At 39.1% G+C, this 22,759-nt stretch overlaps 4 protein-coding genes across 12 annotated transcripts in view; 1 reads left to right on the top strand and 3 right to left on the bottom strand.

Annotated features, from left to right (window-relative positions):
* The window catches only part of IRSp53 (Insulin receptor substrate 53 kDa), a 33,763-nt gene extending 28,797 nt beyond the window's left edge, over positions 1-4,966 (bottom strand). For 3 of the 9 annotated variants that reach the window (XR_010654137.2, XR_010654138.2, XM_036814953.3), the window contains exon 1: positions 4,708-4,966. The gene's annotated coding sequence lies outside the window, so the exon portion shown is untranslated. The remainder of the gene's footprint in view (positions 1-4,707) is intronic. The other 6 variants (XR_010654140.2, XR_010654139.2, XM_036814956.3 and 3 more) reach the window with 2 other exon arrangements.
* Positions 4,967-6,660: 1,694 nt separating this feature from the next.
* LOC136116857 (protein new-glue 1-like) lies at positions 6,661-7,038 on the top strand. The gene has a single exon (XM_065864348.2). The coding sequence runs from the start codon at positions 6,661-6,663 to the stop codon at positions 7,036-7,038; it is 378 nt and encodes a 125-aa protein (XP_065720420.2).
* Positions 7,039-8,215: 1,177 nt separating this feature from the next.
* On the bottom strand, positions 8,216-8,644 carry LOC118877205 (no optic lobe). The gene has a single exon (XM_036814551.3). The coding sequence runs from the start codon at positions 8,642-8,644 to the stop codon at positions 8,216-8,218; it is 429 nt and encodes a 142-aa protein (XP_036670446.3).
* A 691-nt stretch (positions 8,645-9,335) lies between these two features.
* NaPi-III (Na[+]-dependent inorganic phosphate cotransporter type III) lies at positions 9,336-22,302 on the bottom strand. The gene is made up of 7 exons (XM_017079944.4): positions 22,168-22,302; positions 15,842-15,894; positions 14,758-15,776; positions 14,072-14,668; positions 10,773-11,152; positions 10,176-10,678; positions 9,336-10,099 (listed from the first exon to the last, which is right to left on the bottom strand). Exons 3-7 carry the CDS (start codon positions 14,948-14,950, stop codon positions 9,754-9,756), a joined length of 2,019 nt encoding a protein of 672 aa, XP_016935433.4. The 5' UTR covers positions 14,951-15,776; positions 15,842-15,894; positions 22,168-22,302; the 3' UTR covers positions 9,336-9,753.
* Positions 22,303-22,759: the final 457 nt, after the last annotated feature.

The following is a 22,759-nucleotide window of genomic DNA, read 5'->3' as shown; positions in this document are numbered from 1 at the left end:
ACCATTTTTGAACTCAAAAAAATTGACACCATACAAAAAATGTTAGGCGCTCTTAGCATTTTGACCAATTTATTGTGTAAACTGGTGATAGACAAGAACTTCCAAGCACTTTACTACAACTAACGTATTGTTAACCCTTGACATTTGACCAACATCCTCAATGTCAGCCGGTTGCCACGACGATTGTAAAATTTCAATACCAAATCGGTATTTTTTCCCTGCGATCCGCTGCCATTAGCCGGTTGAAAGAAACGCGATTCCCTGCTGGAATTTTCGATTTCCATTGGTACCGAACCAAAACAACTTTCAATGCAAATGCAACTTCGTGGGTGAAGGAAAAGGCGGCTAGTCAAGTGGTGACATATCGCTCGGCTCACCTGACTGCCTGACTACCTGACTGCCTGATGGAAAAATGCGGTTAATGTGGTTAATGCCAATTGCCGTTGCCGTCCTAAGGTTCAGCACATGCACTTGTACAATTTCCTAATTAAGTCAAATGCACTGCCATGTTTTGTTATTGTTCGTACGGTCTTGTCTGCTCACATGTGAAAGATACTTATGTTCAACCTGCAGTTTACTCCATTCGAGCGGTAGTAAGAGGTGCAACCTTCAAACTTATGGCAAAAAAGATTGGAAAATATTAGGCAGATTTAATTTCAGTTACCATTTTTTAAGTCAAATAAGTACATTTAATTTTAGCCCATTCTAGCAATCTTCACATTTTTAGACAGTTTTATTCACTAAAAAATATTAAATCATTAACAATTCCTTTTCAAAGAAAGTAATTTTTTTAATTTTTTCCAATAATCTGTTTGCATAAAAATTATATATCCACAAAGAGTATTTCATGTTAAGATGGTATTTAAGGAAAAATTAAATACAAGCTCAGTTATTAAAATATAAATTTTATTTTAATGATAGAGTAAATATTTATACGAGTAAAAACACCATTTTTATACAACGGACTTTGTTAATAAACTAAGATATTAATTTAGAAGAGGATTTTCCTTAATTTACCTATTTATTTATAAATCTTGAAATCATGGAATCGAAGAAATCATATTTATTATTTATATATTGTATTGCCAATAGTGCTTAAATCCAAAATTTTCTTTTATCTGGACCCAGAATGCAGAAAAAAATATAACCATTAGTGCAACCATTAGGTCAATAAATTCCCATGAGATATGCTAGTGTTAAGCCCACAGTCAAGTTGCAAATATCTGTAAGATAATGCTAATATCCACAAGTTATGGCCAAAATGTTGTTCAATACCCCAGCTGTCGATTTCCGTTGCATAAGAGTGAATTGAATTTCTTGCATTTCCCCATCGCGTTTCCCACTGAAGGAAGTGGTCGCTTAATAGATTTTACTTTTTGACAGTTAACGCAAAATGTAAATTAATTTGCGATTCTCGGGCGGCGACACGAAGGCAGGTAATCCATATCCATATATCCAAGCACTGAGTGATTATGATTCGAGTGGGGCGAGTGTTCGAGTGTTTGAGTGTTCGAGAAAATGCCTGCCACTTCAAGGAAAACGAAATACCCCGGACCGTGGTTAAAGCCACTACCATTACCATTACCATTACCAATGCATTCGAGCCAACTGCGGCTGCCAATGTGGCAGTTTGTTTTGGTCCGAGGCTGGCCAAAGTTGATGGACTCGTTTGGTGCGCCTACGGCAGCACAAAAAGTGAATGCCGAGGGGGCAGAGGTAGGGGGGCAAATCGACGCTTTAACAATTTGGTTAAAGTTTAATAAACTTTATGAAATGTTGTCTTGAGTGGGAAATGCAGTCGGTCCGCGTGGAGTCGTCGACTCCAATGACAATGGTGCAAAAAGGGGGCGCAGGGGCGGCGTCTGGCTGTCAAGTGAGTTTTCGGGGCGATAATGTCCAAGGCAAACCAAAAAAAAAATGGAAAAATGGAAAAAGGAAATCCTAGGAAAGCCATGGGACATCAGGAAGCAGCCTGGCCACGTTAGAAAGTCACCATTATTCGGGAGTTTCGAATTTACCTATACCTTTTCTTTAGGTTTCCAATTCTCCGTTTTCGTCTTGTCTTTGTGCAAATTTTGGTGGCTTCTTCAGGATATTACGCAAGCGGAAAATGTGCATTAAATTTCCCTTTTTGGGTGATATTTTTATTGATTTTTTAGTGTAGGTGCAATGGAGTTTTAAGTCACATTATGCATTAGTTCATTTTGAAAAGTTGTGCTTAAATATGCCCAACACACAAATAAATGACATCACACAAAGATCATCTTTTTATTTCGAGCTAAAATAATATAAATTAAACTTAATGAGTATTTATTAGAATGAAGAACCTAACATATTGCGATGAATAAATCATTTTATGGACTGACAGTATAATAAATATAATGCTCTCATTAATTCTCATAATTTTGTTTATAAATATAATTTGTTTTGATTGCTTGAGTGCTAATAACATTAAAGAAGTTTGATTTTTACGGTACCAATTCTGGTCATAATCTAGTACACTTTGTAAATTACCAAAGCAATTAAAGAAGAAAATCTAAAGAGGCAAGGAGTAACCAAATCGTATTGAATCCATGTGAGCGATATTATTAATGGTTCTCTTAATTAAAAGCGATCCACACCTCGAATGGTCGACTCTAAGCAAAAAGGAGAAAAAATCCCCATCTTGATTTCTCATAATTGCCATTTCCTTTCAGACAAACTGAATATTACCATCAATATTTTTTATAGATTGTCAAATCGAATCGGTGTTTGGTGGGCGGGGGGCGGGGCCATAGCGCCGCGAAAAGGAGGAGAAAGTGAGCCAAATGGCATGGAGCTCGAATGGATCGCTCCGAGGGTTATCATTATGTACTCATATGCAAAGGCAGCTCTGCAGAGTCCAGTAATTACAGTAGTAGTACACATGTGTATATGCTGATGAATTGTGGAGGCCTGGCATCCGATAGATACAATTTTGATTAATCGGGACGAAAAGAGAGCAAAGAAATTAGAACGCCAGTGGAATTCGACGGGGTCTCGAGCGGAGTGTCCAGGTAATTGTGGGTTGTACGTGGACTCCCCGCCAAAGAGAAACTGCAGAGCGTTTGTAACGAACTGATAAGCGCATAATTAACATGGCTTAAACTAAAAGGGGGGGTGGCAAAGAGGGGGCGGTGCGGTTTGGGCCATGGCATCCACATTCACAGCCACATCCATCTGGCCAACTCGAAAACTCCCATGTGCAGCAAAAATATTTCTACCCCGCCACATCGACAGCAAAGTATTTTTAAGGCGTGTTGTTTGCCGTTTTCAATAGATTTTTGTCTTTAATGACTTTTGGCCGGGCTCCGACTCGTAGCTCTTGGCCTGGCTTAATGGCTCCGATCGTTTGGCTTTTGTTCTGCACAGAATTGCCTTTGTGGCTTTCGCGATTGGGGTTTGCTTTTGGGTTAGCAAATGGGTTCCCAATAGGTTTTCTATCTGCAGGTGTCGGCATCGCTTTTGACGGGGTATACCGCTAGTCTTTGGGCCCCATAATGAGCCCGGTCAACTGTCCGGGAGATCGAACAGGTGCCTGATAGACCGTCCGGTGGTTATTCTAGCCAAAATGGGTCGCACATGCTGGGCGCAGATTTTGACATCGATCCACGATTGGTTGGTTATTAGCCTGCTAAAGAGTTAATTATGATGTGAAACCAGCGAGGAGTTTCAGCGGAAGAGAGCTATTACTCATTAGGCATAGAAGAAAACTGGTAAAAGTATTTATTTTTTACACTTGCAGAAAGGCCTATGAAAGTAACAATCTTGTAAGGAACCATCTGATATAAACTGAAGAAATTTTATTTTGACAAGCCATAGCTTATATTTCCTTGGTCAAAAAAAAAATTATAGAATCAAAAAATAATACAAAATTTTACTTATTTGTTGATTAAATTTAGTTGTATTGTATTTAACTTTTGTTTACCACAAGTAAATTACATATATTACACACCTTAAATAACTTTTTCAGTATTGACTAACAACTTTTGAAGGTTTTTTGAAGATAAATACAACTTGAGTTCTTAGGTTTTTTAATATTCGCCAGTAGCTTAGTAGCAGACAATTTATATTGGTTTATAGTAAAATCGTTAATGGAATATAACCCAAAATAGAGACACTTCTCAGCCAGGCATTTCATTCATGAGAGCTTTAAGCGACTTTAAGCGATCAGAAAACCCCATTAAAGTCAAATCCACTTGCTAATAATTTTGTTTTGGCTTGGAACGCTGAAACGTTTTAGACTTATTGAACAAACAGGGTTTCGAACAATGCAAAACAAAGGCTGAAATACCGGGGAACTCATTAAATAAAATGAGAACAAGCCGTTTGCCAGACTGAGATGGTGGAGAAACAAAAAACAATCAGCAGTCGCAACAGCAACAACCAGAATAAACCACAAGAAGTTGGTGCAAAATAAAGTCCAACAAAACAAAAAAAAATAATAACAGCGACTACAACATCAACAGCGAAAAATACCCAAAGATGAAAAGTTCAATGCACGCAAATCGGATTAAGCAAAGAAATTAAGTAATACTTGTACTTGTGGAAATCCATTGGACTGAATGTACACCCAGAAAAATGGGAAATAGAAAGGGGTTTCGAGTATTGAACGGAAGTGGTCCGCCCAGAAATATTAAACGGATTTCCGAACTCAATAGTTGTCAGTCATAAAAGTACATATCTTACCTTTAGTTCGGCAGAAATCAGTGCTTGTAGATCAAATCCAAATGAGTAAATCCAAATATGAATCAGAGGAAGTTTTTAAATTCCCACACTTATGTTTTCAGCCAAAAAACACGAACAATTAGCACTCCGAATGTCGTATTTTTGGGGTCGTTAAGTGCGCAGACGTTGCGAGTTTAAATTGCACCAAACCGGGTTTCAGAATCACGCGGAATCGGGAAAAGCGAACCGAACGCATCGAAGCTTAAAACTCAACTGACCCAAAGATGGGGTCTGTGGCTCTCGATTCCAATTCCACCAAGCGCCACGCGCTCAAAAGCTGCCCCATTAAAGCTTTCCAATGGAACTACGTCTTTCTGAGCTTTCTTGGCCATATTAATATCGCCAAAAAGTCTACTTTGACTTTAAATAGATTCTACCACCCAAGCTTATATATTAAACACCGTAACACCATCTTAATTATAATAATTGTTTTTCCTTTTACCTTTTAGTTTACCTGAAATTTCAAGAACAGGTTAAAAAGAATATATGTTAAATTATTTATTTATTTAGTTATCTGAAAAATGAAATATTTTTTTTAATTTAAAAAAATTAAGCTTTGTTAGTTTAACTTTTATTTTCCCATTTCACCTGAGTTAGTTTTAAATGCAAACAGTCAATGTTATTCCTGAATACAGGTGTCCTTTTTACTACATTGAAAACTTCTGAATGAAATTGTAATACACTCTATAAGGTTATACAAATATAACGTATCCGCCACGTTGAATACATGCGTAAATGTACACTTTTAGTTGTTTGACTTTATTATATGTCCTTGGTTAAAGCCATTTGCAAATAGTTAGTTAAAGAGACTTACCTTTTTTCGAAGACAAAGTACTATCACTAACTTCTTGTATTTTTTAAAGGTTTAAACTGAGGGACAACAAAATGCAGGAGTATATGTATATGGGGGTCAATCCGTGACGAACTAGTTATACCCGTTACTCGTAGAGTAAAAGGGTATACTAGATTCGTCGGAAAGTATGTAACAGGCAGAAGGAAGCGTTTCCGACCCCATAAAGTATATATATTCTTGATCAGGATCACTAGCCGAGTCGATCTAGCCATGTCCGTCTGTCCGTCTGTCCGTCTGTCTGTCCGGATGAACGCTGAGATCTCGGAAACTATGAGGGCTAGGCTATTAAGATTTGGCGTAAAGATTCCTGAGCTTCTTACGCAGCGCAAGTTTGTTTCAGTCGACTGCCACGCCCACTTTAACGCCCACAAACCGCCCGAAACTGTAACTCCTACAGTTTTTATGCTAGATAGAAAATTTTAACTGAAATGTATTGTTCTCATCAATACCTATCGATTGACCTAAAAAAAAGTTTGACACGCCCACTTAAACGCCCACAAACCGCGAAAACCTGTGACGCCCACAATTTGCATACTAGATAAGAAATTTTAACTGAAATGTATTGGTGTCGTCAATACCTATCGATTGATCCAAAAATAAATTTGCCACGCCCACTCTAACGCCCATAACGCTTAAATCTGTCTACCGCCGGTAGGTGGCGCATTTTAATCTCGCTTTGCTGCTTGCATATCTCCATTTCCCTTTGAGTAACGGGTATCTGATAGTCGAGGTACTCGACTATAGCGTTCTTCCTTGTTTTTGACTATTCTTTGGAATACATGAAACAAGTTTGAAAAACAATGTAGAATTAATATAGGCAGTTCAAATTTATTTCGTTTTTATTATTATTTATTTATCTGAAATGAATTCTGTTATATGGCTACAATCATTGTTTATTTAACCTAGTTTCAAATAATGGTGAGCCGCAACTTAACGCACAAAAATAAACTGTTTGCTTGGACAAACAATTGAAAAACATCTTCCTACAATTTGGCTATATATACTCTGCTTTCGCTTGGAATAAAGCACATCTGTCACCACAGTCAAAGACAACACCCAAGATGAGATCCCAGCTAGCTTTCTTCCTTGGCTTCGTGGCCCTCGTTTCGACTGCCTTGCAAGCCACTGGTCAAGCCACGCCCCCTGCTCCGGCAACGCCCCCTGCTCCGGCCACGCCGTCCGCTCCTGCCTCTCCAACTACTCCAACTTCTCCAACTACTCCAACTTCACCAACCACTCCAACTTCTCCGGCCACGCCCACAACCCCTTCGGACTCAACAACGCCCACTTCTCCCACAGCCTCCACCACCGTAGCTCCCACCACCGTGTCTCCTAACAAGAAGGTGAAAGTTGTTACCCATTACAAGAATAAGATCACCAGACCGAAAAAGATCACCACCATCCGCCACAGGAACGGAAACCGCACACGCCGTAATTAAGGAAAATACCTGATTCAGACAGACCTAGAAGATTTCGTTAAACAACCCTAACGCATTTTGTAAACCCCACTACTATTTAAGCAATAATAAATGATTATTTTATTGAAAATAATTCAGATGTTTTTTATCGAGAACTTTAAAACAAGGCGGAAATATAAATATAACTAACGTTAGATCCAAGAAATAATTTTATCTGAGGCAAGTGATATTTATAGTACTTTACAATATAGTGTTATATGTACTATATGTTCCACACTTGCATGGAAATTTTTGGGATCCTTCTCGAACTCGTCTATACAGTGCGTGTTAAGTATTTAAGGTATACAAAAAGAAATTTATTTAAAAAAAGGGTTTTATGGTCGTTTATGCGAACTGGTCTTCAAGTTTACAGCTTATACGCACTGTTCCCTTTAATCAAATATATTATTTTCATATAGTTGGCCCAGACTTGGTTTTATTTCTTAGACTCATTGGTACCTTTTCCAAGCTACTTTAGTTTTTCCCCGAAGGCGGGGAGGGGAAAACGATTTTTTTGAGAAAAGTTCTGGCTGTCATACATGTCGTATGAGTAACTTTTAAGGACACTTGGAAGACGATTATCAAGGTATAAATCTCAATTAAACCTAACTTATTCAATGCTCTTTTGCGAACTTTAATTTACTATATTAAAGGGTAGGGACAAGATAAAGATTTAAGATAAGATTTCATTTTTTGGACCCCCTAAGTACTTATATTGATTAAGTACTTTGTTGACGGTTCAATTAGCAAAGTCTTAAGCCGAGATAAGAGCATAGAGATTTAGATCGCAGGAACATTTCTGTCAATCCTTACAGATTTTGCACTAGCTGGAAGGCAATTGTACCTCTACTCTCAAGTGCTTTGGAATGATCTTAGAGAAATGTAATGTAAGAAAGTGCCAAATCTTTCTAACAGAGATATAAATATCACTTGCCTCATATAAAATAATTTCTCGATGCCTAATGTGATTTGTACATCCCATTCCACCTTGTTTGAATTCCTTGTAACCAATTTCTCTGAATTCTTTTTAATAAACTGATCATATTATATTGCAATCATAATAAAACTTAAAATAAAACTGAAATAACAGTAGGGTTTACAAAATGCGTGTGAGTCGTTTAACGAAATCTTTTGGGTTTGTCGAAATCAGGTGTGTTTCCTAATTCCGGCGAGGTCGGTTTCGGCGCGATCGGTTACGGTTCTGGAGGGATTGATTTCGGTTCCGCTGAGATCGGTTCTCACTGCCACCAAACTTGTGGTGGATCTTGGTGATCCTTTTCGGTCTGGTGATTTTCCTCTTGTGATGGGTAACAACTTTCACCTTCCTGTTAGGAGACACGGTGGTGGGAGCTGCGGTGGTGGAGTCTGTGCTGCTTCCGGTTGCCGGGGTGGGGGAAGTGGGCGTGGTGGGTGACGCTGGAGTGGTTGGAGAAGTTGGAGTAGTTGGAGTGGTCGACGAGGCAGGAGCGGTCGGCGTGGCCGGAGCAGGAGGCGTGGCCGGAGCAGGGGGCGTTGCCTGACCAGTGGCTGGCAAGGCAATCGAAACGAGGGCCACGAAGCCAAGGAAGAAAGCTAGCTGAGATCGCATCTTGGGTGATATTTTCGACTGTGGTGACAGATGTGCTTTCTTCTAAGCGAAACCAGAGTTTTTATAGGCACATTTTAGGAAGATGATTTAAACATGCTTCTGTCAAGCAAACAATATTATAAGTCGGTGTTTGCTTTTTCGCAATTCAACTTTATCCAGGTCGGTTAAACAAAAATCAATAATAAATAAAAAAATCAATACAAAAGGCAGAGAGGATTTTTGGGTCATTCTGCGGGAATTTGAATACAACCGTATTTCAAAGGTGAAAATATTTTTGAAGGAATAGTTAATATTAAAATTGATACCTTGAAAGGATGTAGAATGTCTGCCATCAATTTTAAGTCACAAAACGATATTTTTTTTCTAGGCAATTCTATTAAAAAAAAAAACAAAATAATTTTTTGAAATAATTTTTATCCAAGTCCGAACTGTAAGGAAACAGATTATTGTATGTCATAACTTTTTATTTATTTTTCGTATATCTACATAGTGAAATACTATACGAATTGGCTCTCAATGGAATGTAAATTTTAAACGGACAGGAGAGCCTCATAAGTTAGGTTTTTGAATAGTATTTAACCGAACCTTAAACCAATTGTACCGTGTAAACGAAATCTAAACGAAATCAAAACGAAAGTTACACACAAATTGTAGAAATCGAAAAATTGGTCATGACCAGATCGTATAAACATTTTCTGTTGTACATAGTTTGTATTTTATTCAAGTGTTTTGCTCTGCTCTATTGAGTGGTGTAAAATAATTTGAGTGGTTTCGGATTAAATCTACAAAAGAATTTCAAATGCATTATAAATAAAGTGCAATTCTGATATAAACACAAATCGGAGTGTATAAATATAAAATCAAATCACGACATGCTTGGCGTACACATATTAAACAATATTAATATCAGTTAGACTCAGAGACGTTCTATGAGCTAAGTACAATGTTGTAGTTAGGCGAGTAATTTAGTTAAGATTTTCTCACTTTTCTCGAGTTTCCTCTTGCGTGTTTAATATTAAGTTTTGTGTTTTCCAACTTGTACAATTACGAAACATTATTTTGGTTTTGCAATTACAATTAATAATTGAATGGCGATCTCTGGCCCATCTCTACACTCCACCCATGTCGTCCACGGCAAGGGCACATAGCACGTACATCATTCCGGCGCTCAGGAGAGCCGTAACCGGAACCGTCACAATCCAGGCGTAGGCAATGTTCCGGAAGAGATGCCAATCGACACTGCCGTCCATCGTGGGTGCGACATTGCTGGGGGCATCCTTGTCGACTCCTGCCTGATGTTCCTGATCCCTTGGCAGACTCTTCTTGCGACCCGCCGCACTCACATGACCAACGAAAACCACCGAACCGACCTTGCAGTGAGTGGTCGAAATGGGCAAGCCAATTTTGCTGGCCAGCAGTACGGTGATGGCAGCTCCGACTTCAATGGTAAAGCCACTGAAAAAAAAACAGAAAATATAGTTAAATTGCTTAGTTATACTTTTAAATATATTCTTTTAATATTAGAACTCACGTCGATGAAGTGATTTTGGTGAGGTCATTGCCAATGGTCTCGATGACGCGTCGTCCCCACAACCAGAGACCCACGGATATACCAATGCCGCCGTAGATGAGAATGTAGATGGGGCTTTCCGCCCGCTGCATAACCGATCCCTCGCGATAGATCATATAGAGTGCAATCAGTGGGCCGATGGCGTTGCTCACATCATTGCCGCCGTGTGCGAAACTGCCGAAGGTGGCTGTCAGGATCTGCAGGAACGAGAAGAGCATTGAAATCTCCTGGGTCTCCTCCGGGCCGCTGGTTCTTCGTCCTCCGGCCGCTGCCCGCTTCAGTTCCTCCTCCTGCTCATTTAGAGCCTCCTTGCTCTCGATCAGAGGAACCTTGCTGGAGTTGGGCGACAGTGTGGAACTGATCATCAGATCAAGGCTGCCGGCGCTCTCCACCACTTGGAGGTTGTTGTTGATGGCCTTGGTAGCGCCGGTGTCCAAATCCGTTCCGATGGGGCTCGCCTTGTGCTGTAAATGGAAAGAAAATGATGGTTCCTGTATATACACATCGGTCCACATCTACATCACTATGTGTGATCTTTTCACAGTTCCATGACTGTACCTTTTGTTCCTCCTTGGGCGACTGCATCCGCTTGAAGCACTCCTGCAACTTGCGTCCATTTTGCTGCTGCTGCTGTTGCTGCTGCTGCTGCTCGTCGATGAAATTCAGGCTGGTGATCGTCAGATCGGTGTTGTCCAGGCTAGCCTTCCCCAGCAGGTCCTCGGCCTTCTTGATCAGCTGCGGATCGATCTTGTACTCCTCGCCGGGCGCGTTGTTGTTCTTGGCCGCCAGTCCGAAGGGAGCCAGCTTGAAGGTCCTGGGCGAATTGTCGCTCAACGAGACCAGCTCGGTAATTTCTGCAATGGCGGGCAGTGGTTTTCCTTCGCTGACCAGCGACAACGGGCGGCGCTGCTTCTTGGGACTGCCCGACGGCGAGGATTCTGAAAGGACATTTTGAATTATTTATTTTTATAAGCAATACTATGGTATCGAAAAAATAAGCTCATAGATTTGTTCTGTTCAAAAGTCGAACGAGGCCTAAATTGTTCTAGCTAAATATTTACATTGATTGAATATCATAAGGCAAAGAAAAGGTGGCTCGATATTTTTATAAACGGCCTAGTTCTTAATAATTTTTGATGGCACTTGGTAAATAGCGACTTTACGCACATAAATAAACAGTTTGCTTGGATAAATATTTAAAACACATCTTCCTACAATTTGGCTATAAATACTCTGCTTTCGCTTGGAATAAAGCACATCTGCCACCACAGTCGAAAATATCACCCAAGATGCGATCCCAGCTAGCTTTCTTCCTTGGCTTCGTGACCCTCGTTTCGATTGCCTTGCAAGCCACTGGTCAAGCCACGCCCCCTGCTCCGGCCACGCCCCCTGCTCCGGCCACGCCGTCCGCTCCTGCCTCTCCAACTACTCCAACTTCTCCAACTACTCCAACTTCACCAACCACTCCCACTTCTCCGGCCACGCCCACCACCCCTTCGGACTCAACAACGCCCACTTCTCCCACCGGAAACAGCACAGACTCCACCACCGCAGCTCCCACCACAGTGTCTCCTAACAAGAAGGTGAAAGTTGTTACCCATTACAAGAATAAGATCACCAGACCGAACAAGATCACCACCATCCGCCACAGGAACGGGAACCGCACGCGCCTTAATTAAGGAAAATGCCTGATTTCGACAGACCTAGAAGATTTTGTTAAACGACCCTAACGCACTATGTGAACCCTACATGTTATTTTAGTTTTATTTTAAGATTTATTATGCTTGCAATATTAAATGATCATTTCATTGAAAATACTCCAATAATTTAATTGGTTTTAAATTCAAAACTTGGTAATATGGAAACATATCATACGAGTAAAACAGCACCCACATTTTCGAAAACTAAAATTTAAATAAAATTTATTTTATTTCGCTCGGGAATACCCATCGGCAAATTGTTAAGATTTTTCAATTTAGACCTTTAGTTAACAAGTTATGACCATAAGACCGTATCTACCAAGAAACTATCTATCTGTATCTATCAGGAACGTCTCAGCCAGTAAATAAAAGTGTAGTCTAAAAGGTAAAAATCTAATGTAGATAAACATTTACACATCGATATTTCTCGCCTCTACTCGACGGTATTTTATACCTGTTACTCGTAGAGTGAAAGGGTATGCTATATTCGTCAGAAAGAATGTAACAGGTGAAAGGAAGCGTTCCCGGTCTGTCTTTCTGCCTGTCTGTCCTTCCGTATGAACGCTGAGATTTCGGAAACTACAAAAGCTAGATATTTCGGATTTCGCATGTAGATTTGTAAGCTTTTTCTCTTATTTCAGGAGGGTGGCACGCCCACTCTAACGTCCACAAACGAATGAGAGTTTGTTTTTATTATTAATATCTGTGTACACGCCAAATATTAATAAAATCGCACAACTCATTAAAAAGTTATTAACCAAATAATAATATAGATAGGGGCGCTATAGACTTGGCGCGGTAGACCAAGTGGCGCTATAGAAGACGAAGATAGATGGAGCTGTAGGCTAGGTGTGGTAGTGAAAAAAGCTAAGTTACTTTAAGCATATCTTCTCAGTGCCTCAACGGACAACCAAAAAATATTTCAGTCTATGGTTTTTGATGATCAAAACCAAATCTCATTTACAAATTTTGGAAAAAAAACTTTTTAAAATGTTAGGTCGACATTAACGTTGTGGGAGACACCTTTGGATAACAAACTTGCGCTAAATCAGAAGCTTTGGAAACTGAATCTGAAATCACAGATCACAGCTCTCACACGGATGACCTAAGGAAGTCTCACATACAAATTGTGTTTTCCAAACAAAAAATGTTTTTAATATAAAAGCAACAAATTCGGCGATAATAGATTAGAGCTTTCATGCATTTTGACCCTGATTAAACTTATTCGCCAGGAACCTTCGTTTTAACGGAAGTCACACAACGACATATATATTTAAGGGTCGAATCTATACCCATTTAATATATTGTACTTATTATATAAATGTATATAATATACATTTAAGGCTTTGGTTGCTAGCCAAATCTTTTAGGATTTACGTTCTGGGATCTCCTTTGATTCCGGCGGGATGGCTTTCTGTTACCTCTGCCCCTTCTTCCACGTTTGCGGACTATCTTGTGTTTCTTGGCTGGTCTCTTTGTTTTATTCTTATGGCGACTGGTATTCTTGTGCTTCTTTCTCGAGGCTTCGGTGGTGTTGCTTTGGGTTGCCGAGGTGCTCGGAGAAGTGGCAGTGGTGGGGGTGGTGTCGGACGTTGGGGTGGTGGGCGATGTTGAAGACGACGGGGAAGTGGGCGTGGTCGGAGAAGCTGGTGAGGTTGGAGAAGTTGGAGAGGTTGGAGAAGTTGGAGAGGTTGGAGAAGTTGGAGAAGTTGGAGAAGTTGGAGAGGTTGGAGAGGTCGGCGAGGCAGGAGAGGAAGGCGTGGCAGCAGGCGGCGTGCCTTGACCAGTGGCTGGGAAGGCTATCGAAACGAGGGCCACGAAGCCAAGGAAAAAAGCTAGCTGGGACCGCATCTTGGAAGATATCTTCGACTGCGGTGACAGATGTGCTTTCTTCTAAGCAAAGCCGGAGTATTTATACCCATATCGTTGAAAGATGTCTCAAGCAAAGAGAGTACTAGTTGGTGTTTACTTATTTGCGCATCATCATGTGACATCTTAAAATTTTTAGGTTGTTTAAACAAAAATAATAGTCTGAATCTTTCACAAGGCTAGCATTTGATCTGAGAGGCTCATGGGTTAACTTTTAAATTCACACTAATACACCTTATTAATATAGAAGCAGTAATAAAACATTTAAACTATGCGTAATCAACTCACCCACAGAGTCCTCGAAGTTGAACTTGACGGGGTTCTCGGCCCGCAACCGCTTGGCGATCTTGCGCCGCTGCAGAGGAACTATTACCAACTGCGTAAGCAGGGCCACCAGCAAAGACAGGCCAAAACTGGCGGTCAGGGCTATCCACGTGGGGATGTTGTCCATGTAGAGCAGCTTGGGACCGTCCAGCACCACGCTAATCACATTGATGAAGAACGTCACGCCGTAGAAGATCGGCAGCGATCGGAATCCCGCCTTGAGCGGCTCCTGGGCACGAAGGATGAAGCGGCGAATGGCCAGGAAGAGCAGGATGCTCACAACTCCGCTCATCACCGGCGAGATGAACCACGATCCCACGATGGTGCCCAGAGTGGACCACTTGAGGCCCTGGACGCCACGGGCCACCAGGGAAAATCCAATGGTGGAGCCCACGATGCTGTGTGTTCCCGATATCGGCAGCTTCAAGAAAGTGGCCACCAGCAGCCACACGGCACTACTGGCCAAAGCAGCCACGCAGCCCAGCATCAGAACTTCCTCGGATCCCTCGTACAGACCAACTTCCAGGATGCCCTTGCGCATGGTGTCCGAGACCTTATAGCCTGCAAGATAAGAAATCTTTAGTATGTAGTACTTCCATATCTAAAATGTGTTCTAATACTTAGTACTTATTTAGTACTTAATAGCTTACCAATCAAAACGGCACCCGATATCTCGCAGATGGTGGCCAGAACGCATGCCTGCCGTATGGTCAGAACTCCAGAGCCCACACTGGTGCCAAAGGAGTTGGCCACGTCGTTGGCACCGATTCCAAAAGCCAGGACAAAGGCGATCAGGAACCCGATGACCACCATCCACAGTAATTCCGGCGCATAGCTCTCCATGTTGCCGACAATGTGGTTCGGTGTTGAAGGTAATCCAAAACTCTTTTCGGTGCAAACCACTAAACTGCCTCTCAACTCTAACTAAATACTGATTACTCTCCCCCTACTCGAAAACTGAACTCAAAAACTGTATGTGTTTGGGTGGTGCGGATTTAACTGGGTGGATGGATGACTCGAATTGTGCAAAACAATTGTTGACAACTTATAAAATACAAGACTACGTAACAAATGAGGGTCGAAACGAAAAATACAAATTGGTTAATAAGTGAGAATTTCTTTTCAAATATTCTCTAAACAGCCATATTTGCGCTTAAACTTCATTGTCGTTATTTTCATAATGAAAATGGGGGAACAACTCGCCGCTTGAAACTGCGAAGGTGCGATACTTAGTTGACTAATTACCCTGAAATTTTATCTCTCTGACTAAACCCTTCGGTTTGGAGCCTCTCTCTTCCCAGCTGTGGATCAGCTCTGCCTTAAGTTAAGCAATAAATAAATAAAATCCTACAAATAACCCTGGGTTGGACAAAACATGAAAACGAAACGAACAATATTCCAAATTAAAATCCTTCTCCTTCGCTAAATAATTCCTGCTGTCGATGGAATCCGGTGCTCAATGCTGAGAAGTATTCAACTCCACTTGTATTCGTTTAACTCCTGGATGACTCCTTAAGCAATTGTTGTGTTTACGTTTCGAGATTAAACGAAGTTGTTGATGTTGTTGAGTAAGTGGATAGTGTTGTTTGTTGTGTTGGTTTGTTAATAATTAATTATAATAAGTTTCTTGTTATGTTGAATAGGAGTTAAGAAGTGTCGAGTTGGTAAACTGAAACAGAAAGATCATTGATCAATTAAATAGGTACTTCCTGATAAATTAAAAGGCAGTCTTACCTGACGTTTGGGGTAGCACAGTTGTTTCAACCATAGAGAATTATTCACCATGTCTGTAAACAAATTGAAAATAATTTAAACATTAATAAATGATATATCATTTGTTTAAACCTATTTTACAACAAGCAAACTAACTACTGAACCACTTGGGCTAAGCACACCAAACTTTATGATCCAAAAACGACTTAAAACCAAATTAGTAGTATATCAAAAACACAAAATCTAAACTGGTTCAATCAGCTGGAAATTGATTTTTTATAAAACACGCGTGGTTCCACCCACTACAATTTTAAATTCCGTTCAATTTACGTGTGATCATCACTTTCTAGCAACTTTAAACCGGTAACAGCCGGAAAACAACCATTCAATGAGTTTTCCAATTGAAAATGAATTGTTTGGTATGGGAATATGTATCTAGTTTTCTTTAATTTGTCTATTTCCAGATGCAGCCGGACACACGTGGTTAGATCTTTTGGCAGAGCGACAATTCAAATGAAAACTCGCAATTGAAATTGTAATTGCCACTGGTTGTTATTGTTACTATTGTTCAGATGGTTGTCATCAGTGCAAATTCAGCAAACAATGGGTTTTCATTGCTTACAATGAAGATCAATGACTGCGTAATTCACGGATGTAAATTATTTGAAATGCTGCTGTTCCAGGAAAGGTACCTTGTGTGGGTATTCTGGGTAATGTAAAAAAATCCTAAACTTAAAAAAAAGGATTATAAACATATAACCTCATACGAATATAAACATAACTACTTATCTTAAACATAAAAAAGATAAGTATGATCAATGATCAGCACAAATTAAAACTTCATTTCATAAGGTTTAAACGAAACATATTCAAAAAGCTCTTATAAAAAATAAGCCAAATATTATTGTGTTTGCACTTCCTAAACTAAAGGACTATTTTTACTGTAAGTGAGAAACATATGTTACTTTTATAGCCATGTGAGAGTACAAAACACATCGTAAACAGTTTAATTACCTAAGGTGTCCCCAAAGAACTAGGAAACAAAACAAACCGAAACAACACTTTTATTTCGCACTTGCCGCAAACACCGAACCCCTTGTTTGACCTACCCAAATAGAAAAACCTCAAGAAAACCCGCCCACAAACAAGAGGAAGACAAATGACGCCAAGAGGGCGACGGGCATTGGGTGGTGGGCGGTGGTTGGTGGTGGGGTTAGAGGTCAGAGGGTTAAGAAAAGTAACCAGGACAATGGCTGACATCGCGGCCCAGCAAGGTCGCAACTCTTTGTGCCGACGCTCGGTCGCGAAATTTCCATATTTGCTTGCTTTGTCATCGGTGGATACGCCTTTCACCCTTACCACCCACAACCCACCACCCACAACCCACCACCCAGCGGGTGCCCATTTCCATCCCCACAATGCAAATGGAAGGAAAACAATCATAGGCTTGCTGTAATCGCTACCAATTTAGCGGCGTATTTTGAACTTTTGAACTATAAATACGCAAACACGCAAGTGTTTATAGTTTTTGAGCCACTGCATATGCAAATAAATGTTTGTTTATTGCGAAATGAATGGGATCGATTGAAATGAGTAATAGAGAAAAGCCCATAGAGTTATGGCGACCTTATGGGTAATAAATCGCACAAAGAGCACAAGACCCGTTTATTATTATTTACAATATCATCTAAGTCTTCAATTCCACAAAATTCTCGAAAATATTACATAAAGCACTTCCAGTAAATGGTCCTATTGAATTCCTACGGCAATAAATCAATTCCCACCCATTGTCGATTGAGAAATTACTGTTATTGCCTGGCAGGTGGGCAGTTTGTAATTGGAATGAACCGTTAAGGCCGATCGGATCGAAGGTGGGAGGGCAGTGGGTGGTTGGGTGGTTGGGATGCCGGGCAATCAATGTGCACCGAGTGGCTTCGCGTATTGCTATTGCCATTGCATGACATGAAAATGGAATTAAAATGGATTGAATGGCAAGTGCAAAATAACAACAGATGCCAAAGGGCCGAGTACACTGAAAACAACAAGGGATGCAGATTGATTTCGTTAAAAGAACCGAATCAAATCATTAATACATATAAAGGGTGGCAAATACATCTATACGGCTTTAAAATACCTTATAAAGGTGCCTAAAAAATGAAATAGGTAATAATATACTAATCAGCTCTTCAAGAGTTTTCAAATCTTTAGATATTTCTTCATTTCTTTAGATATTGCTTGTTATTAATTTCTTAATTTATTTTAAATATACATTTATAAATATTTATGGTCAAAAACGTTTGAGTTTTTAAGTTGAACTTTGTGTATTTCTTATATATACCAGGAACTTTTAATTATTATATTATTTTTTAAATATTTTTAGTTGCAAAGCCGTTTTAGTTTTCTACACCAATAAAAAACATTAAGTTAAGAATTTGTACAGGTTGTATTAAAAGTATACCAGAGGCAGTATTGAAATTATAGTATAGATTCAAAAGTTTAACTTTTCAGTTTATTTTATAAATTAAGGAATATAGAATTTTATTTTCTGGTGTTATTTCTAAACCCATTAATTTCAATATGATTTTTTGGAAAGTTTTAACTTAATACTCATCTTTTCGACGCCAAATCGATACTAAATAGTGTAGAATAAATGTAACAATAGTTGCTTTTCTATTACTTTTTTTCTGTGTAATTAGATGAAGCTTGATTTAATTCTTTGCGTGTACGATGCACCTGCCGCGTCACTGGCAGCCTTGACATTGCCGTCTACCAACTGCAATTGCAACTGCCTCTGCAAACAGTAAGCTGCATTTAATATTGATTTAATTTGCTGCACTGTCCCAAGGACGGATCTAGTTAAAAAACGCTGAAAGGGGCGAATTATAGAGGCCTGCAACAGACTTTTGGGCCGAAAAAAGCCACCGCTGCATGCTCACTCAGCCAGCGAAATTTCCACTTGTTGTTTTGCTGAGGCGGTGGGCTCACTTTTTGGGGTGGTTGCTGCCGCAAGTTCAAGGTCGAGTCGTCGCCACTAAACCCAGGGTAACTTGCTTCAAATTAACACCACCACATCCAGTGGACGTCAAACTGTACCCACAGCGAAGCCCCTTTTCCCTTCCAATCAGCCATCCCCGGTTTAGCCCAATCCAATTGGAGACGCTCTCATGTGTGAAAGGGATGCACACAAATAATTAACAAAGACCTGCAACAACCAAAAGCAAAAGCAACAACAAACTAGCGAAGGTCATTGGGCAACAAGGTGAATAAAATGTAGAGTTCAAAAATTTAACAATATGGAATAGTAAATTGTGAATACCAAATCGATTTATAATGAACTGTACGGTCGAGATCTAAAGAATTCGCATTTCATTCCGTTTTGAGTTTTAAAATTATTTTTCTTAAGGATTACAAATACAAAGAAAATATTTACCAACTATTACAACTTTATCAATCTATAACTTGTTTTCAAAAATGTGAATAATATGTAGAGTTCAGAAACTTAACAAGATGTAATAGTAAATTGTAAGTACCAAATCGATTAATAATTAACTATACAGCCTAGATCTAAAGAATTCGCGTTTCATTCAGTTACAAATACAAAAAAAAATATGTTTCAACTATTAAAACTTTATCATCATATAACTTTTCGCAAAAATTCAATTTTTCGAGAGACCACTGTGTTTGTGCAAACGTTTCTGGCACGTGTGACTGTACAAATTCGAGTAGTAAAAATAATGCGGAGCTCGTTTGCCATAATTATTCTCTTTCTTTCGTTATTTCTTTTCCACCTTACCTGACCCTCATAAAAAAAGTTTAAACTTCAAAGCTGTTTGGCTCTTTGGGGTTTTTTCCATCACACGAGATCCGAATATCACGATTTTGTCTGCTGATATTTAAAACGTGTGCACAAAAAAAGAACAAAAGCGTATTTTGCCGCCTCATTGAATTTCACATATGTATGTATATGTTTGTACATATAGGGCTATAGAAATAGCATTCCCATTCAATAAGTTTTGGGCACTTGGCAACAGGCAAACGTGAAGATTAAAAGAAAGCTATAAATCAATCGATTTTGGATTAAACTGAAGAGTTTTAAGTTAAAAAAATCAATAATATATGCATATGAATGAAAGAATAAATTATTTTTTAAAATACTAATAAAAAGTAAAAGTAATTAGGTAGTAAGTTATATTTTATATTTAATTTTATTTAATTAAAGTCAATATATATGTATGTATGTAGTTCTTATCTGATTTGTAAATAAGACCAAAACTTGTGTAAATAGGTTCATTTTTAAGACAATGAGTTGAAGAGGTAAGTTTGTCGCTCCTAAAGTAGTTAGTTTCTCTTCTAAATTTAGGTATATCAATGTTTAATGCCAACAAATAAGTCTGGAGTTAGGTTTAACTACAGAACGTTTAAATAATATGTTAATTACTCAAAAAAGTTCACTAGTCGTGGAAACCCCTTTAAAAAATCTGTGGTTATAACGTTCATAATCCCTGAAGTGGGACCCAGAACTCCAACTGTACTTGCCAGTTTGAGAGGCACTCGTGCAGTGACCACCCAACCGCAAGTTGCAACGATGAGAGCACCCAATCGGTCCAATTCGCACACACTTTCCTTCCGGCGGCGAGTGTGTACACGCTTTGACCTTGCGGGGTTGCTGGTACCAGCCCTACACCACCCACCACCCACTCTACTCTCGAACCAACTCATTCATGACCCAGACCAATCCGTTTATCCATGATATCATTTAGTGCAGAAAAAATTGAAAATTTCTTCTCTTGACGTAAGCACAATGATCTGATGATATTCCGAATTTTTAAACAGTGCAGCAGATACAGATTTTGGGATTGTGGTGTTTTGTGTTGCTCTATTTTAAAGTTTACATGCTCTTCGGAAAGCTGCTCTATTTCGATTTTTTTTCTGCTTGTTAAATTTAGTTTTCAGGCGCAAAAACTGTACAAAAAAAGATGCCTAAGTTGTACTCCTCCCCTAAATTTTTCGTCTTTACAGTGGAACTCATCTGCAATTTCAAAGGAAATTTACTTAAAATGGTTTGAAATTTAAATTATCTCTAAGAATTAGGTATTTTTAAATTTACTTAAGGTGTTATTCGTTTAAAAAACTTACAACTTTTGTATGAATTTAACATTGTATTCATTTATTACTAATAAAAAATGATTTTTTTAAGGAAGGGGCGGGAACATCTTTAAAGATTAAAATAGGGTATCTCTATAGTAAAGTTTGGATGGACGTTAATAAGGAAAAAGGTAATAAACACACCGAAATTTAATTAGGAACATCCAAATTCAGAAAAGGATATTAAAATTAAACCCAGTAAAAGTGTTTAAGCGGAAATTGAAAATACTTAATTAAATATACAGCAATGTAACCAAGTATCCTTGGTTGTAAAAGAAATGACGCCTTAGGATAGGCTTATTATTTTGAAGGAAGGCAATGCGTAGAGGGTATTCCTTTTTAAATCTGTTACGGTTATTGAGTAAAGTGCTCTTAGTCGAAGAGGAAAAAAGAAATAGCGAAAGATTGGTAAATTTCACAATAGAGAGGAGGCACAAAGAGGGAGCTGGGGCGGCGTTCGATAGTGAATCATACTAGTAATGTTGTTGTTTTAGGGAAATGTCAAAGAGAGTGGGGGGAGTCGGGAGTGTCTGGAAGCTGCCAGAAGAGATGACGGAGAGAAAGAGAGTGCGCAGGGAAGTCTTCTTTCGCCCCAACATTCGCATTCTATCCTTTCCACCTTGTTAAAGTGGTTGTTGTTGTTTTTGGTGAGGCTGCAGCTGCGAAGCAACAATAACAACCATAACAGAGGCTGCAGAAAACAGCTGCCCAGCAATTCAGTGGCTGTCAAACCGTTTTGCGAAATATCAAAAAGTAACTGTACTCTGGTCCAGTGGAAAACAAAAAGTTTTTTGGTTTTTTGAGAAGATGTACTTCGAATTGGGTGCCATAAGCCACTTTTTTCTCCATTCGACCACCCCACTTTTGCTCCACAACCAATCGATTGCCCAGTTTATTGATTTTTCTACTAAAACATTTTGCATTTGTTGCTTGTTTGAATATTTTGCTTAGTTTTTTTTACAGAAAGAAATACTGTCGAAAATCAAACACACACACGCACTCTGTGAGCACACCCACGCGAAAAACACGCGGCGCCAGCCAGACTGCAAGGATACACAAGGATATACGTGCAAATATCCTGCAGACACACACTCACGCGCACTGAAAAGCTCGCCAGGAGTTGGTCCTCCTGGATTTGCCCAGATGACAACCATTTGGGAGGACTGGCAAGAGTTCGGCCGAGTCCTTAAAGCGGTACTCACTTGATCAGCAGCACTTTTTCAAATCAATAACTCGCCTCTCGAATTTATTTAAGCGGGACACGCGCGCAACCACCGGTAGAGATGTGAAAAATACATCAAAATATCGACATTTTTTAGATAAAAATAATTATGTCGTGATATTTTTATATCGCTATTTTTTTAATATATTTTTCCAACTAACGCAATTATAGAAAACGTAAGTGACCAAAAACGTAAGTGTCAGCAAACGTAAGAGCCACGTAAGTGCGAGTAAAACAGAAATATAGCAAAAACGTGAGTGCCAGTAAAAAAGGGGTGTAAAAAATATATCAAAATATCAACATATGGATATTTTGAATAAAAATATTTCGTATATTTTTTCACCTAACAGATCACTAACGTAAGTGTCGGCAAACGTAAGAACACGTAAGTGTCCGTTAAAAAAGAAGACAAATAATACCACTTGCAACAAGTTAGGAATGTAAAAAAGACATCCATGCATATATATATTTTTTGAATAAAAATGAAAATTTTTTTTCGTGAAATTTTTTTACCTCATCTATCGAATATTGCTATTTTGTTAAAATATATTTTTGATATTTTAAACTTTATA

Source organism: Drosophila suzukii, chromosome 3, assembly GCF_043229965.1.
Source record: "Drosophila suzukii chromosome 3, CBGP_Dsuzu_IsoJpt1.0, whole genome shotgun sequence".
NCBI lineage: Eukaryota > Metazoa > Arthropoda > Insecta > Diptera > Drosophilidae > Drosophila > Drosophila suzukii.
This window is presented reverse-complemented; position numbering and strand designations above follow the sequence as displayed.